Below are 15455 nucleotides of genomic sequence, written 5' to 3' on the forward strand. Positions count from 1 at the left end.
GGAATTTCAGAGAGTAGAATCTGTAAGACCCTTATGCACAAGGACAGACACACTCCTGATGATTTTAACAGTATTACTCATGGGCAAATAATAAATCAGACGTGGAAGTCTTTGCTGGAGCAGGATCTCATCATAGTGAGTGGGAGCACAATGCGGAAAGATATCTGCCAATCCAAACATGAAACACAACAGAGCACTGCCAAGGCAGGCACAGGTCCAAACTAAGTTGTGAAGCAGGGCAAAGCATGTCTGCAAAGTGTGTGGGATAACTACGAAGTACACTCATCATACCTGTAGGCGCTAAAGGGAAAAGAAGGATGGGGCCACAGCCCTTACAGCCTCTCTGCTCGCCCAGGTAGAACCACGACTGTGACAGCTGTCACATAAATAACACAGATCTAAAGCAATACCCAGCCTCCAGTTTTGTTTTGTTTTGTTTTGGTTTGTTTTTTTCCCTTATCACATAGCCTTTCCTTAAAAATTGGATTTGGCTCAAAAGCATCAGATTAATTTGAAAGAAATAAAAATACTTTTTTTCCATATAATTAGAGAAACTGATCAAAATTGTTCTGGAGTTTAAAGTACACTAAAAAATGTATTATGATTTGGAATTTTGACCACCAGCCACAAGCACTTCTTTGTGTCCCTCTAGGTTAGAAATTGGAATTTAGACTAAATATTTAAACCTTTCTCCCAGAAAATGTTCATGACTGAGCCTCAGCCAAGACCATTTTGCAGTATTTCAGGTCAGCTCTTCTGGCGGAAAGGAGTGTAGCATCACTACAGTTCCTAGAGTTTGGATGAGTTGAACCAAATGAAGACATGGAACTTTGCTGTGTTTGAAGCAAAAGAAAAGTTGCTGAAGAAGTTTTGTTCTCATGTAAAAAATAGTTGCTTTCATCTTGCTTTTATTTATTTATTTTCCTGCAGAATTTTCTCAGCCCTTGCAATTCAATGAGCATGGAAGAAAACAACTTTGAAGTCCTTCATTCCCTATAGCTACAGTATATAGATGTATTAACTAGCAGAAGGGTAAAGGTAAGATCAGTTGAAATACAGCAGATGTTCTTAGAGTCCGTTTTATAAGTTAGGGAGATTTATATATTTTTATGTCTATTTGCTATATTTTTATAGAGAGATGAGGATTTTAATGGATGAAAATTCACTTTCCTAGATGAGATTTTTTCACGGTAGAGTACCAACCTTTTCTGTAGCCAGCTCACTAACTCCATACCTTTTCCAGCACAAAACAAGGAGCAATTTGGGAGTCACCTGCTCACACCTCTGTTCTTAGTGCACCAAATGGAACTGGCTCAGGAAACAGACTCCCGAGCTTCCCCTGTTGCTGTCTGAGCAATAAATGGATTCAAGTGCAATATCACACGTGATGTGCTCTTCTGTATGGTTCCAACAGGTATTACAAAGGGAATACCTCCTACTTCTGGACATGTGCACTCTTCACCTCCACTTTATCTGTCCCACCTCAGTGAAGCAGAGACAGTGAAGTGGGGCTTGAACACATAAGACTGGACTAGATGATCTCTAGAGGTCCCTTCCAACTCTGATAACTCTGTGAAGACTTGTCCAAGGTCTCACAGAAAAACAAGATAGAGCAAACACTTGGCTAAAGATCTGAAACTCGGCATAGTACATCCCACCAGACATAACACATTTTACAACCTCAGGGCCATTACCCAGTGCCACTATTATTGGGAAAGATGGGATCTCAGGGAAAAATTGGGTAAGATGGGATCTCTTTTGTGGGTTGAGGGAAAATGCAATATGGATTCAAGGCACTTCAGAATTTAGTTTCAGGAGGAAAACATGTAATTGACCACAACCCAAGAAATGCAAGACATTTATTTTCCACCTTGAAGTAGAAAAAAATTGTAAACGACTTTTTTCCATCTTTATCTGCCAATATGTAATGTTTTGAGTAAAACTGAACAAAAATCCATGCTGTCAGAAGTCAACTGTTGACATTTCACAAAGTCAAACCTTCCTTTCCCTCTGGTTTGTTCACCTCTAAAAACCGAGGTTTTGAAAAACTGAGATATTTCTATCTCACTATCTTATAGATCTTTTTATCCTAATAGAAAATAAATTAAAGAGAGTGACTAATGCCTGTGACTTTATTTTTCCTTTAGGCTGGAATATCCACTACTATCAGGCTCATAGAGAGTCTCACTGTAAATATAACCTAAGGCCTCTTTTTTTTTCTTTTTTTTTCTTTTTCAAAACAGAGAAGTGTCCCCAAAAAGGACTGCAAGGGACCACTGATTTATGGCTATATAGGACTACAATAGGTCAAACAATGAGAAAACAATATATTAAGAAGTAAGAGTAAAAGCACTTCAGTTGACATTCTGTTGTAGTGACACTAGGATACACCCAAACTTTGGCTAATAAATTTCATTTATCATTGAAAAAACCTTTATTCTACACGTATTTGTGGACTTTCCAAAGCCACTCCCTATGCTACAGTTAATTTTTCATTGACTTTATTTCAACTTTGAAACTTTAGTCAACAAAGGGGATTTTTGCCTTCTAAAGATCACTTGACTGGCAAACAAAAGAAAAATTTCCCCACATGTACATCAACATCACGATATGCAAGATTTTCTTTTATAGTTTAGGAAATCCTTGTGCAATGCCTTGCAAGTGCATACACCCCTCTTTGTCTACCCATTTTTTATCCATTTCTGTCACCTAAACAAGGCCTTGACTCTGGTCATCAATGTCGATAACATAGCTGTTCCTTCCAGTGTAAGCAATCACTGCTAAGGTCCCTCGCTAGGATAACAGCCCTCAGTCTCAGCAATAAGCACTGACAGTAGCGGAGTTCCAACTGCGGAATGATCTCCCACAGGGAAATACATTAATTCAGCCCTGATCATCTAGCGGACATGCTGGGAGACCTTCCCTCTTAATTAAACCCTCCAACTCTAGCTGGAACAATCCTTTCTTCTAACACACATATAAAAAGAATACCTTACACTCACAAAAGAAAAATGAGCAGTGAGAAGCACTAAATCTGCAAGGAACTTGGCTGCATTCATCTCATTTCCTAGAGAACTAGTTGAGATATTGTAATGGCAAGCAGCGAAGGTGGGCTGCAAGAGAAGAGTTTTGCAGATTAATTGAAGGTGAAATTTGATTGTTGAAGAGTTCTTCTTTAAAATAAAATAAAATTTAAAAACCCCCAAAAAACAGCTTGCACTGTTTTACTGTGAGTTTATAAACCATCTGTGAAATGAACCTAACACATATATCCAAAGCAGAATGTTTCAGTGATAAAACAAACTCATGAGATATCTTAAGACCTTTAAGTTTCTATAACAAGGCAAATTATATGTAGCCTGTTGCAGAATAATATTGGATGGCATTTTAGCTCAGCCCACATATAGAAAAATATCGTTCATTTCAGATAAATGTCGGGAATTTTCAACAGACATCATCAGCCTTTACATGGTAATTGTAACGTGTTTGCAATATATTGCAACTTTCGTAGGACTACATGCATCTCCATCTCGTGTCAGACAGCTAACTCCCTGACAGCGGGATAGGCAGCAATGCCAGCACTGAACACTGCCATTTTTATGCACGTCCCACAGAAAGTGATAACTCATTCTTAAGGAGGTTAATAGATCCAGGCATAAAAAAGACCTGGCAAAGGAAATATGAGTAACTTCAGTTGGAACAAATGGCACATATATCGTGTATCCAAGTGCGGAGCTACGACCAGTATGCTTCGTGTCATATCGAAACACTTTTTTTTCTCTTGTGAATTTACTAGATTGAGATTACTCACAAAACGTTGGAGCTAAATATTCATCTTCATGAAAAGTATTATTGCTCCAGCATAAACATTATACAGCTGTGATAAAGACTAACATAATTTATTTTGAAACTGAAGTGAAAACAAGCACTGCCTTGAATGACAGACAAAAAATCTATGGTCCCTATTTGAAAGAAAAATACCACGCTACAGTTTATTACCTCAAATACATGATTTCCCCACATCCCACATTGTTAATTTCAAAGGAAGAATTATTATTGTAAAAAAGAGAGTAACAAATTGTTTTTCCAAGAAGGAGCTTTGGTCACAGCATGCCTGTAGAGATGTATAAGAAGAGCATGCAACAAAAGGCATGATCCAATAAACATTTGGAGAGTGTGTTTTCTAGAGGAACTGAAGAGAATATTTTAACTATTATTAGTTATGCCAGGCTTAAAGGACACTAGGCACAATGTAAAGAAAAAGAAAAAAAATCAAAACAAAACACGTTAGAGATCCAAGATCTAATCCAACTTCCACTGAAGTTTTTCCCTGCAAAACATATAGCCATCCTCAGGTACATTGTCCTCCTCTGTATCTTCTCTCAATAGTAATTTTAATGTATCGACAAGACAAATCAAATGTCAAAAGCCATAAACAACCATAAGTCCCACAAACAATGAGAGTGTTTCACGTTTTCATTATTTTGTGACTCAGATTCATGATAGCTGAACTATTCTCAATCCAACATTTGCTGGGACTAATATATTGCATAAAAAAAGATCTAGCTAAATTATAAAGCAAATTTCTAGGAAAACTCCCAATTATAAAGTAAATTCCCAGAGAAAAAGTTTATAGTGCCATCTAGTTCACCCTTGAGACTCAGAAACCAAAAGATTTATATATTTATATATATATAAAAAAAAAGCAGCACCATTTCATTGGGTTTGAAAAGTCATTCTTTTTGAACCAATCCCCACGTCTTGAGCCCAAAGCATTGTAGCTAAATAGTTGAGTTTTGTAATTAGCATGAAAGAGCTTGAAAGCTCATCAGATATGAATCTGATATGAACAATATGAATGTTTTAATTTATTTAACTCACCAGAATCTTAAGTTTTCAGACTTGGGTGGGTCACAATACTCTACCTGGTTTGCAAACAGATCTGAGGGTAATAAACTCCCCATTCTTTGGTAAAGAAACAGGAAAGGATTGCTGTCATTTTCTTTTTGCAGCCAAGGGTATTGCAGGAAGAGCTTGAGGAATACTGAATTATAAACACAAATGAGTACCTACCTAACAATAAGTTCACCAGAGCTATAGTTTTCTCTCTAACACCTTCCACTTTATGTTACTTAATACTAATCCTTAACTTCACAAATATCTATCATTGGGTAATTTAATGCAAGAAGATTCTTGATGTCCAAAAGTAATTTGTGTATATAAATATTGTAGGAGCAGAGTCTTGGCAACAGACTGCAAGTCAAAGACTACTTCTTCCTTTGAAAGTGTGTACACCTAGAACAGTGACCTAAACCTCCTGTTCTTACTACAATATAAATATTATCAAATAATATGCACTAGCCATTTTCTGACAGTCTGCAACAGAAATCAAATGGTGGCATGAACAACTGAACTAAGATGTTGCCATAAAAGACAGACAGTTGAATGAAGGCAGTTGTGCAGTAGCAATCACATGATCATGTATTTCTAACACAGAATTGTAGAATTGTTGAGGTTGGAAGGACCTTTAAGATCATCAGGCTGACCACCCTTGACTTTACGAGAGCTGACTTTGGCCTCTTGAAGAATCTGCTTGGTATGGTGCCATGGGATGAAGCACTGGATGGAAGAGGGATCCAAGAAAGTTGGTTAATATTCAAGGACCACCTCCTCCAAGCTCAGGAGCGATGCATCCCTACAAAGAGGAAGGCAGGCAGAAAAGCCAGTAGACCTGCATGGATGAACAAGGAGCTCCTGGACATGACCAAAAGGAAAAAGGAGGCCTATAGGGAGTGGAAACAAGGGCGGGTAGCCTGGGAGGAATACAGAGGAATCTTTGGAGCAGCCAGGGATCAGGTTAGACAAGCTAAAGCCCAGATAGAACTAAATCTGGCCAGGGACATTAAGACAAACAAAAAATACTTCTTTAAGTATGTCAGTGAGAAAAGAAAGGCTAGGGAAACTGTGGGCCCTCTCTGTAAGAAAACACAAGATCTGGTTACCCGGGACAGAGACAGAGCTGAGGTACTTAATGACTTTTTTACCTCAGTCTTCACTGGCAAGGATCGCAGCTGCACTGTCCATGACGCAGAATGCAAAGATGAGGATTGCAAAAATGGAGAACCGCCCACTGTAGGTGAAGATCAAGTGCGAGACCACCTGAGGGACCTGAAAGTGCACAAGTCCATGGGACTTGATGCATGGTTGGTCCATGGGACCCACATCCGTGGGTCCTGAGGGAACTGGCAGATCAAGTCGTTAAGCCACTAGCCATCATATTTGAGAAGTCGTGGCGGTCTGGCGAGGTTCCTGCTGACTGGAAAAGGGGAAACATAACCCTGATTTTCAAAAAAGGAAACAAGGAAGACCCAGGAAACTACTGGCCAGTCAGTCTCACCTCTGTGCCTGGCAAGATCATGGAGCAGATCGTCCTGGAAACTCTGCTGAGGCACATAGAAAACAAGGAGGTGATTGGTGACAGCCAGCATGGCTTCACCAAGGGCAAGTCATGCCTGACAAATTTGGTGGCCTTCTATGAAGGGGTTACAGCGGCAGTGGACAAGGGAAGACCAACTGATGTCATCTACTTGGACTTGTGCAAAGCGTTTGACACTGTCCCACATGATATCCTGGTCTCTAAATTGAAGAGACATTGATTCGACAAATGGACCACTCGGTGGATAAAGAACTGGCTGGATGGTTGCACTCAAAGAGTTGCGGTCAACAGCTTGATGTCCAAATGGAGAGCAGTGACGAGTGGCATTCCCCAGGAGCCGGTACAGGGGCCTGTACTGTTCAACATCTTTGCTAGCGACATGGACAGTGGGGTCGAGTGCACCCTCAGCAAGTTTGGCAATGATACCAAGCTGTTTGGCGAGGTAGACACGCTGGAGGGGAGGGATGCCATCCGGAGGGACCTGGACAGGCTGCAGAGGTGGGCCCAAGCAGTTCATGAGGTGGACCTCATGCAGTTCAACAAGGCCAAGTACAAGGTCCTATATCTGGGTCGGGGAAATCCCAAGCACAAATACAGGCTGGGCAGGGAATGGCTGGAGAGCAGCCCTGAGGAGAAGGACCTGGGGGTGCTGATTGATGAGAACCTCAACATGAGCCAGCAATGTGCGTTCGCGGCCCAGAAGGCCAACTGCATCCTGGGCTGCATCAAAAGAAGTGTGGCCGGCAGGTCAAAGGAGGTCATTCTGCCCCTCTACTCCACTCTTGTGAAAGCCCACCTGGAGTACTGCATCCAGCTCTGGAGTCCTCAACATAAGAAGGACATGGACCTGCTGGAGCGTGTCCAGAGGAGGGCCACAAGGATGATCTGAGGGCTGGAGCACCTCTCCTATGAGGAGAGACTGAAAGAGTTGGGGTTGTTCAGCCTGGAAAAGAGAAGGCTCTGGGGAGATCTTATTGCGGCCTTCCAGTACCTAAAGGGGGCCTACAGGAGAGCTGGGGAAGGACTTTTACTAGGGCATGTAGCAATAGGATGAGGGAGAATGGCTTTAAATTGGAAGAGGGCAGGTTTAGATTAAACATTAGGAAGAAGTTTTTCCCTTTGAGGGTGGAAAGGCACTGGCACAGGTTGGATGTGGTCTTGGGCAACCTGGTCTAGTGGGAGGTGTCCCTGCCTATGGCAGGGGGGTTGGAACTCGATGATCTTCAAGGTCCTTTCCAACCTAAACCATTCTATGATTCTATGAGCATCAAGTCCAACCATTAACCTAACCTGACAAAACCACTTCTAAACCATGTCCTCAGGTACCACGTCTACCTTTTTTTTAAACACCTCCAGGGATGGCAAATCCACCACCTCCCTGGGCAGCCTATTCCAATGTTTAATAACCCTTTCAGTGAAAAAAATGTTCCTAATATCGAATCTAAACCTCGCCTGGCATAACTTGAACCCGTTTCCTCTCGTCCTATCACTTGTCACCAGGGAGAAGAGGTCAGCCCCTACCTCTCTACAATCTCCTTTCAGGTAGTTTTAGAGAGTGATAAGGTCTCTCCTCAGCCTCCTCCTCTTCAAGCTAAACAACCCCAGTTCCCTCAGTCATTCCTTATAAGACTTGTCCTCCAGACCCCTCACCAGCTTCGCTGCCCATCACCGACTGTAATTTTGTTAGAGAAAACTATATTAGATAAAAAAACCCCAAACCCAACATAATCAGACTGTACATTGGAAAACCTGGCAAAACATACAGACCTTGTATATCTCACCTCAAGAAGTTAGTTAGCTGTGGTGGTTCTTTCCCACCAGGTTATCTGTTATCACCAAGACTCTCCTGCATTAAAGTGTTGTTACACGTGAAGCAGACCTGATCCATATTTCTAGCCCCACTTCTCTGACAACCAAAGTATGGCTCAGATTGCTGTGTAGGCTTGGGGTGTGTAATGTCCTATCAGTATGTTCAGAGTCATCACCCAACTTTCTCTGCTTTTGCTTCATTCAGGTACATCGATCTCTCCTGAGTTCATTGCTAACCGTCGCTGGCTCTTGCCTTGAACAAATGCAGGGGCTTAGTCCTTACTACAGTCTCTTCACACAGGTTTGCACAGAGTTCTCGTGCATGCTAAGAGACAAAACTACCACCTACCACAGGAGCTGGGCTGCAGCCAGGAAAGGGTTATTTCTGTTTCAGTCTCCTCTTGCTCTTCCTGCTTGCTTTACCACAAATGGAGTGACTAGTATGCAGGTCACCACCCTTATGCAGCAAGCTGATGCCTCCTGCACGCTAACACCCTCATATTCACAATACTGACTTTTGGGGACACCAGGAGTCAATCCACATTTTACTAGCAAAGAATCTGCTCCATCTAAAAAAAAGAGCATCACTGGTGACAGCAGCAATATTCTGACATAAGAACAGCAGCTCCAGATTAGTTCAAGTAGCCTGCAGCTTAAGGTTATTACCCTTTTCCCGCGATTTTCCAAATGTCCTTTCAGCTCGATATACCCCCACGTCTGCTATTCCAAAAATAGGATGCCCAGCCCTCTGCAATACAGCAGCCATGTTTAATTCCACAAGCTGACCTCACCAGGCTGTAAAACTCACCTCATTTGCCAGCCTGTGCAATCCTTGCATTGAACGCCCTTCTAGAAAGGCCATTGTGCGGACACGTAACCCAAATATAGTCCTTTCAGCAATATGGAAAGTCTTAAGAAACCTATTTGATCCTGAGGAATTTCAAGCACTGATTAAAACTCTGATATTTCTGATAAAAACCACGGAGCCCTCATTTAGATTAAATAAAAAAAAAAAAAAAAGAAAGAAAAAAAAGGAAAGAAAAAAAAAGAAAACTGTAGTCCTGAGTTTCATCTGTATCCTGAAATATTCCTACAGTCTTTTTTATCCTGATTTTGTCATACTGTCAATAACGATACCACAACTCCTTATGTAACCTCTGTTCAACAACTGAAATCTGTTGAAGAACTTTTTAAAAAAGTTCATACTGAGAGAGCATCACAAGAATTTTTTAAAATAGAAATCAAAGTTGAATGAACAGTGCTTGCTTGCTGTATGAATCCGTGTTGGTCCAAAACAAAAGGCAGACATCATCCCATCATCAGAGGGTGTTCTAAGTCTGAAATTCAACTAAAGCTAAAAGAAAACTAGCATACGGACAATGATGTACAGGTACATACCTCTCTTTGAATTATATTCCTATAAGGAGGATTATATGAGAACATATATATTTTTTGGCATATTTGTTATATTGTGGGGTTCCTCTGTAGAGTCATTTATTTCAGTCCAATTAATTGGAGCAGAATTGAGTGCCATCTCTCACCATATTTATAGGTTGAAAGTGAAAGGTGCCCAGTATTCATGCCCTTCCACATAGATCCTCTATGCTGAAGAGATGGAGGAGACAATCTTCTTTGTAAATTGATTCATGCTGACTGTATGGGCTTCCATATGACTGTACATGTGTGTGAGTTATACTGGAGACAGCACAAAATGGGAGACACATCATCTGTCATGCTCTTTCCTCTCAGCAAAAGAGGTGTCTCTCCTGGGCAGCTCTATTAGACAGGAATTTGGCAGCACTGAGATGATGAGATGTCACCGCTGCAAGCCACAGTGCAGCCACTGAGAAGTCCCTGCCTCCAGAAAAGACCTCTCACGGATCTTTGCAAATGTCTCACTTCCTTGCATTCCTCATTCCCAAAAGTTCACTTGGGGACAGATGGAGGGAGAATGGAGGAAAAAAAATTTTCCTCCATTAGGTGGCACCCTCCCCGTCACTCGTTAATTTTCTATTAACAACAATTATCTCTTTCCAAGTTTAGCTCCCAGTTATTTTAAGAAAATAATACCAGACAGTACCATAAAAAGGACAAAGGGAGGTCCTGCAGCATGACTCTTCTAACGGTGTTTTATGAAGAATTATGACTGACTTTGCATCTTTCATACGCCGAATAACTTTTAATGCACTAACCTCCAGGACACATTTATTTGTTGGGATTCTGTGTGCAGCAGTGCTATATGGAGGCTATCCTGTATTTTGCTAGATGGCATTGTGATAGCAAGCATAACAATGAGGTGCCTGAAGCCTGTTTTTTAGGTGCTCCTTTCAATTATAATCACAATAAATACATGAATAGGCATTATAAACATTTTTCATCTTCCACTGTCATACAATGCCCTAGTGAGGCACAGGTGCTTTAGTGAGGAATAGCGAGGTAGGTGGAAATGGTGGGTGGAATTTAGGTCAGAGAAGTTAATTACTTGCTCTGGAATTTGGCCAGAATACCAGGGTTAACACCTGTAATCTTATGAAAGCAAAAGCAGTGTGCAGTCTTTATGACCTCAGGTAGTCAGGACCTCTTTTTCACATTTCAGACAGCTGCTCTCAAGTACCTTGCCCTTTGGCGTGTAGGATGGTGCGGCTTTCCAGTGACTTACACCACCAACTTAAATGTCAACCACCACCTCTGAGGTCTCAGCCCCAGTGCAACTATAGTCTGACCAGGCGCAGCACGAAGAGGTACACCTGCAGGAGCTGGTTTCCTCAGGGCAAGCTTTTGTGTAGTCGACACAGAGCATTCAGGGAGGGCTCCTCTCTGCATTGTACGATTGCAGCGGGGGCTATGCACGCATTTTTCTAACCCAGTGCAACAATCAAAATATCAATACATTCTGTCCTCATTTCTGTGCTGAAAGCAGAGCAGTTTCCAGAACAAATACCTTATGCCTGGAAAGAATAAGAAAGTGACCAAAGCATTTATAAATGTGTAAGCTTTTTTTTTTTTTTTTTTTTTTTTTTAAACCTAAGGTAAATTGAGTTGCATTCAAAAAGACTGCCCGATTAACTACTGAAAAAGCCAAAATCCTACTGTGGCCACAATTGACAGCTTGATTAACGTCTCTTTTTCAAGGTTTTGAAAAGTACCTTAGCAGGGTGTGGGAGGAGAAGCATAAATTATTAAGGTGCCACCTACAGTTCTCATTAATTCCCAGTCAAAGAAATGTCAAAAACTTTAAAAATATTGTATTTGCTCTTCAAAATGTAAACAAACTCCACAGAACTGTGCTGCTCTTAAGTCAAGGAAATAATCATATATCAGTTTCTGGGTGGACAGAGCAACATTCTGCTTTCCAGAATGAGGGCTGCTGCCACAGCTCAGCCTGATCTTCCTCACTTCACCTCTCACAGGTCCATAGTGCTCTCTGAACTGGAGGTGGCCTCTCATGCCAGCCCTTTCCTCGCTCACCCTCACAGCCCCACTACAGCGTGCCTCAACTCACCATAGAATTCATGGCGAAGTGATTGTGCTGCGTCTGTAGGTCAAGGGCATGTTGATAGCTCACACCGATCTCCGTGTGACTCTGCAGGAACAATTCTTTGTTGTGGCTGATCCAGTCGAACATCTAGAAGTATTCACACAGGACAGAGGGAAAAAAAAGTGTTAGACAGGGAGGAAAAAAATAAGAGACAGTGCAAAATTTAAAGATCGACAGTTCTCAGACAGATGTATATGCAACACAAACCAAAAAGCCTCATCTATGTTCGTCATCAAAATAAGCTGTTGTTCAGCAATGGAAGCATTTAGGTTATCACCATATTTCATTATTAACAGAATGATAGGTCAGGAAAGATAATTCATAAAGCATGTTCCTCAGTAAGCTGATCCCATAGTCTTTTCCTATAAGTAATACAAATTTCATATATAGAAAGATGGCAGCAGAGGGGTTGCTTCACTGACCAAAGATCTAGGAGTTCATAAAGTACCTTTAATCCAGAAATGGATCAAAAATTCCATAAATATTATTGATGGGATTTTCTTGCCCCCCCCCTTTCTTTTTCGTCTATGCATAAAGTTTCCAAATGTTACATCCAAACAGCTAGTTGACTTCCTACACTTATATTTCCTAGATCTTTCCAATTCCAAAGCCAGAAGCCAGTCTATCTTCCACTTATTATTTTTGGGATGAAAAGAGAAAAAGAAAAAAAAGTATTTTATTAATATCTATAAAAAGTACGCATTTCAACTTCTCCCACTTCCAAATGTATTTCCAAGCAAAATGGATTGTTCAGTAGTTGAGACACAGATAGAACTATATTGAATAAAGCTGATGAAACTCATTCCTTATTTTGCAGCACGTTAATGTGACAGTTCAATCTGCAGCACGTTCATTCATTATAAGCCGTCACAAGTCAGCTAGGAGATAGTGTGTTTATGTTTTGGCTTGTTCTGTGTTGTGTTAGAGACTAAATGTATTTAAAGTGAGAACCTTTCATTCTTTACTCCTGTCTACAGCTCTGCAGGCATTACAATCTCAGATTTCTTTTTCAAAATGTTTTTGTTACAGAAACCCTTCAAACCATGTTCCCTCACCTCCATCCCCGCAAGCTCGGGAACTGTCCATTAATAAGGACTCTTTCATAATGAAACCCCCAACCTATTAATTCATTATAAGGAAAAAAAAAAAACTGATTACAGGGGCAGTGGAGGTCAGGTCAATACAGTCCATGGTGCTAAAGAAAGTGTTTTAGGGTGAAAAGGCAAGTGATGCAACTTCTTAACAACCACCGTACAGTCACAGGATCAGTCCAGATCTTTGCTATAATATTTACGTGTCCTCCAGTCAAGAGCTGTTTTTTTCTTTAGCACTGAATAACAATTTTTGATCTGGGACAGCTGAAGAACACTCAGAGCCCACTGCTCAGGCACTGTATTATTGCTGTAGGTTCGCAGAGTCAGTTAACCATTCCCTATAGAAACAGTGCTCCTAAGAGTAGAGAAAAGGCCCTGTATGGGTCACCTAAGATTCCTGCAATAAACTCAGCATTTCATGCTAAGGACTCAATTCAGCATGGGAGAGCACTGCTTTACGCAGGGGATTTGCGGTAATAATATTGAATATCCCTTTCATCAAAAGGCAAAACATTGCAACTGCTCCAATGCCACCAGACACACTAAACTGACCTGGTCTCAAAAATCTGTCACATATGCTTGACTTGGTAATCTTTTATGGATGAAAATACACTTGCAACTACAGAACCTATACTAGCTTGTATTTTGTGTTGATGAATAGTCTTAAAGGCTAAATTTGCTTCAAGTTACAATGATGCAAGTCCAAAGTAATAGCATGGACACAGTTACTTTCTCATTTGTAGCCATGGAGCTGATCAAAATCAGGCCTATCAACATTTTTTCAGAACGTATAATAACAAGATTTTTGCAAGGACAAGGTCAGGGGGTTCAACCTTTACTGCCAATTAAACAGAATGAAACAACCTACTATAACCTGAAGAGACACCTAAAGCTTTCTCATTGGATTCCTTTTTCTCACTTTATTAAGACTTAATAAGCAACATAAGCACAAAATAACTTGCCACACTTGTGGGCTTAAAGAAAAAAAAGCCAATCAAGAAAAAAAAATTCCATAACAGCAAAGTTCATGTCCCAACAACAAGATTTTACATCTCTGCTGAGAAACCAACACAGATTTCTTGTAAGTAGATATGTATTTGTTGTGAACATTTTTTAATGTGTTAAACAATCTAAAGACGTTCAGGGAGAAGAAAACTGGCAGCAATCCACTAAAAATAAACAGTAAATCTAATATTATATGCTCAGCAAAGCCAAATCAGGATCTTTTTAAGACAAGTAATTTAAACTAGTCATCTATTATTCTGTGGATAGGGAGCATTTCCTCCATCTAATCTATACACACATTATTGGATGAGAATCTAGGTTAAGTTAACCCATGCTTTAGCCTTTTAAAATACAATAATAAACTATCAAGGAAAGAAAAGGAAATTTAAAAGATGATTAATCTTTTTGTCTTGTTTAATCAACTGAAATACACAATAGCAGTTGAAAGGATGACCTTCAGGAATTTTGAGCAACACTGAGCAACAGACCTCAATGATGAGATCTGTACCACCTTCCAGAAGAGTATGTTTTTTAAAGTTCTATTCATGGACGAGAGCAGATTTTGGAAGAGACTCAATTTTAGTTTAGACTTTGAATCTTTCTATTATAGTCTTCATAAAAAATTACTTTGGTTTCAGCAGGCCTATGCCTGCAGCAAATTATCCCCAATCAATATGGTCTGGAGTCTCTCCCCAACTCTCTCAAGTCTCACTTGAAACCCCAGAAAATGAAGAGCTTTGAGTTTCATGTGGTTTGGAGCAGGGAGAATATAAAGCAAGACGCTTAGGAAATGAGCACAGAGTAAAAAGATGCAGATTCACTACGGTCTAAGGTAGGGTTAATGATGCACTTTGCTCTGTAAAAAAAATTCATTGCTCTTGAGTCTTAATGAATAATAAGCAGCATTTACAGCACTCTTGCTTTACACAGTGACCAGGGCTTTGCAAGACTGCAGATGTGTCTACCTTACACAATACATTGCTACGTCTGAGATACCTAAACAAGCTCCGGATGAATTGGTACCTACACATAGCACAGTCCAGTGCTATGTGGAATCACTATCTTGACCCCCAAAACCAGCACAGGCTGGATGCAGTACTGCTTGGATTTGCCTACATTGCTTTTGTTTCCAGGGCTGGTTCCTTCAGAGACTTCTCAAGCATTTCTGCTTAATGCTTACTTAACTGTAGACATTTCTCAAGTCCCCAGAAAATAGTACTGGGTTTTCTTTATTGCACAGGTCTGGCATCGTGGAAAACTTTGTACTTTCACCCTCCTAATCAAGGATGCATGATAAGTATCACAGGGTCCCACAGATCACAAGATTTACTTAACAATAATGGTATTTAAATAAATAAATGAATACATAAAAATGGGGTCTTATTTGCTTTTGAGATCTAATGGATTGCATTTTCAAACTTTTGTCCTCAACCACAAATTCTACAAATGGACTTAAACAATTTTCTCATAACAATATGACTGGAAGTTGAGGCTTTAAAAATACCAGATGTTGGGTGACCTGTGATGATGCTGTGAGAGTTTGCAATGTGTGGCCAGGAGGTTTCAATATGAA

The 15455-nt window shown here is 40.4% G+C and overlaps 1 protein-coding gene across 4 annotated transcripts in view; it reads right to left on the minus strand.

The window, feature by feature from the left end:
* KALRN (kalirin RhoGEF kinase) overlaps nt 1-15455 on the minus strand; it is a gene marked incomplete at its 5' end in the record, with an annotated part of 529922 nt that overhangs the window by 284948 nt on the left and 229519 nt on the right. For all 4 annotated transcript variants that reach the window (XM_082483615.1, XM_082483616.1, XM_082483614.1 and 1 more), the window contains one exon: nt 11748-11870. In XM_082483615.1, the coding sequence (XP_082339741.1) occupies nt 11748-11870 (123 nt within the window). The remainder of the gene's footprint in view (nt 1-11747; nt 11871-15455) is intronic.

The sequence above is a fragment of the Vanellus vanellus genome (assembly GCF_965231255.1).
Source record: "Vanellus vanellus genome assembly, chromosome: 5".
In the NCBI taxonomy this organism is placed as follows: domain Eukaryota; kingdom Metazoa; phylum Chordata; class Aves; order Charadriiformes; family Charadriidae; genus Vanellus; species Vanellus vanellus.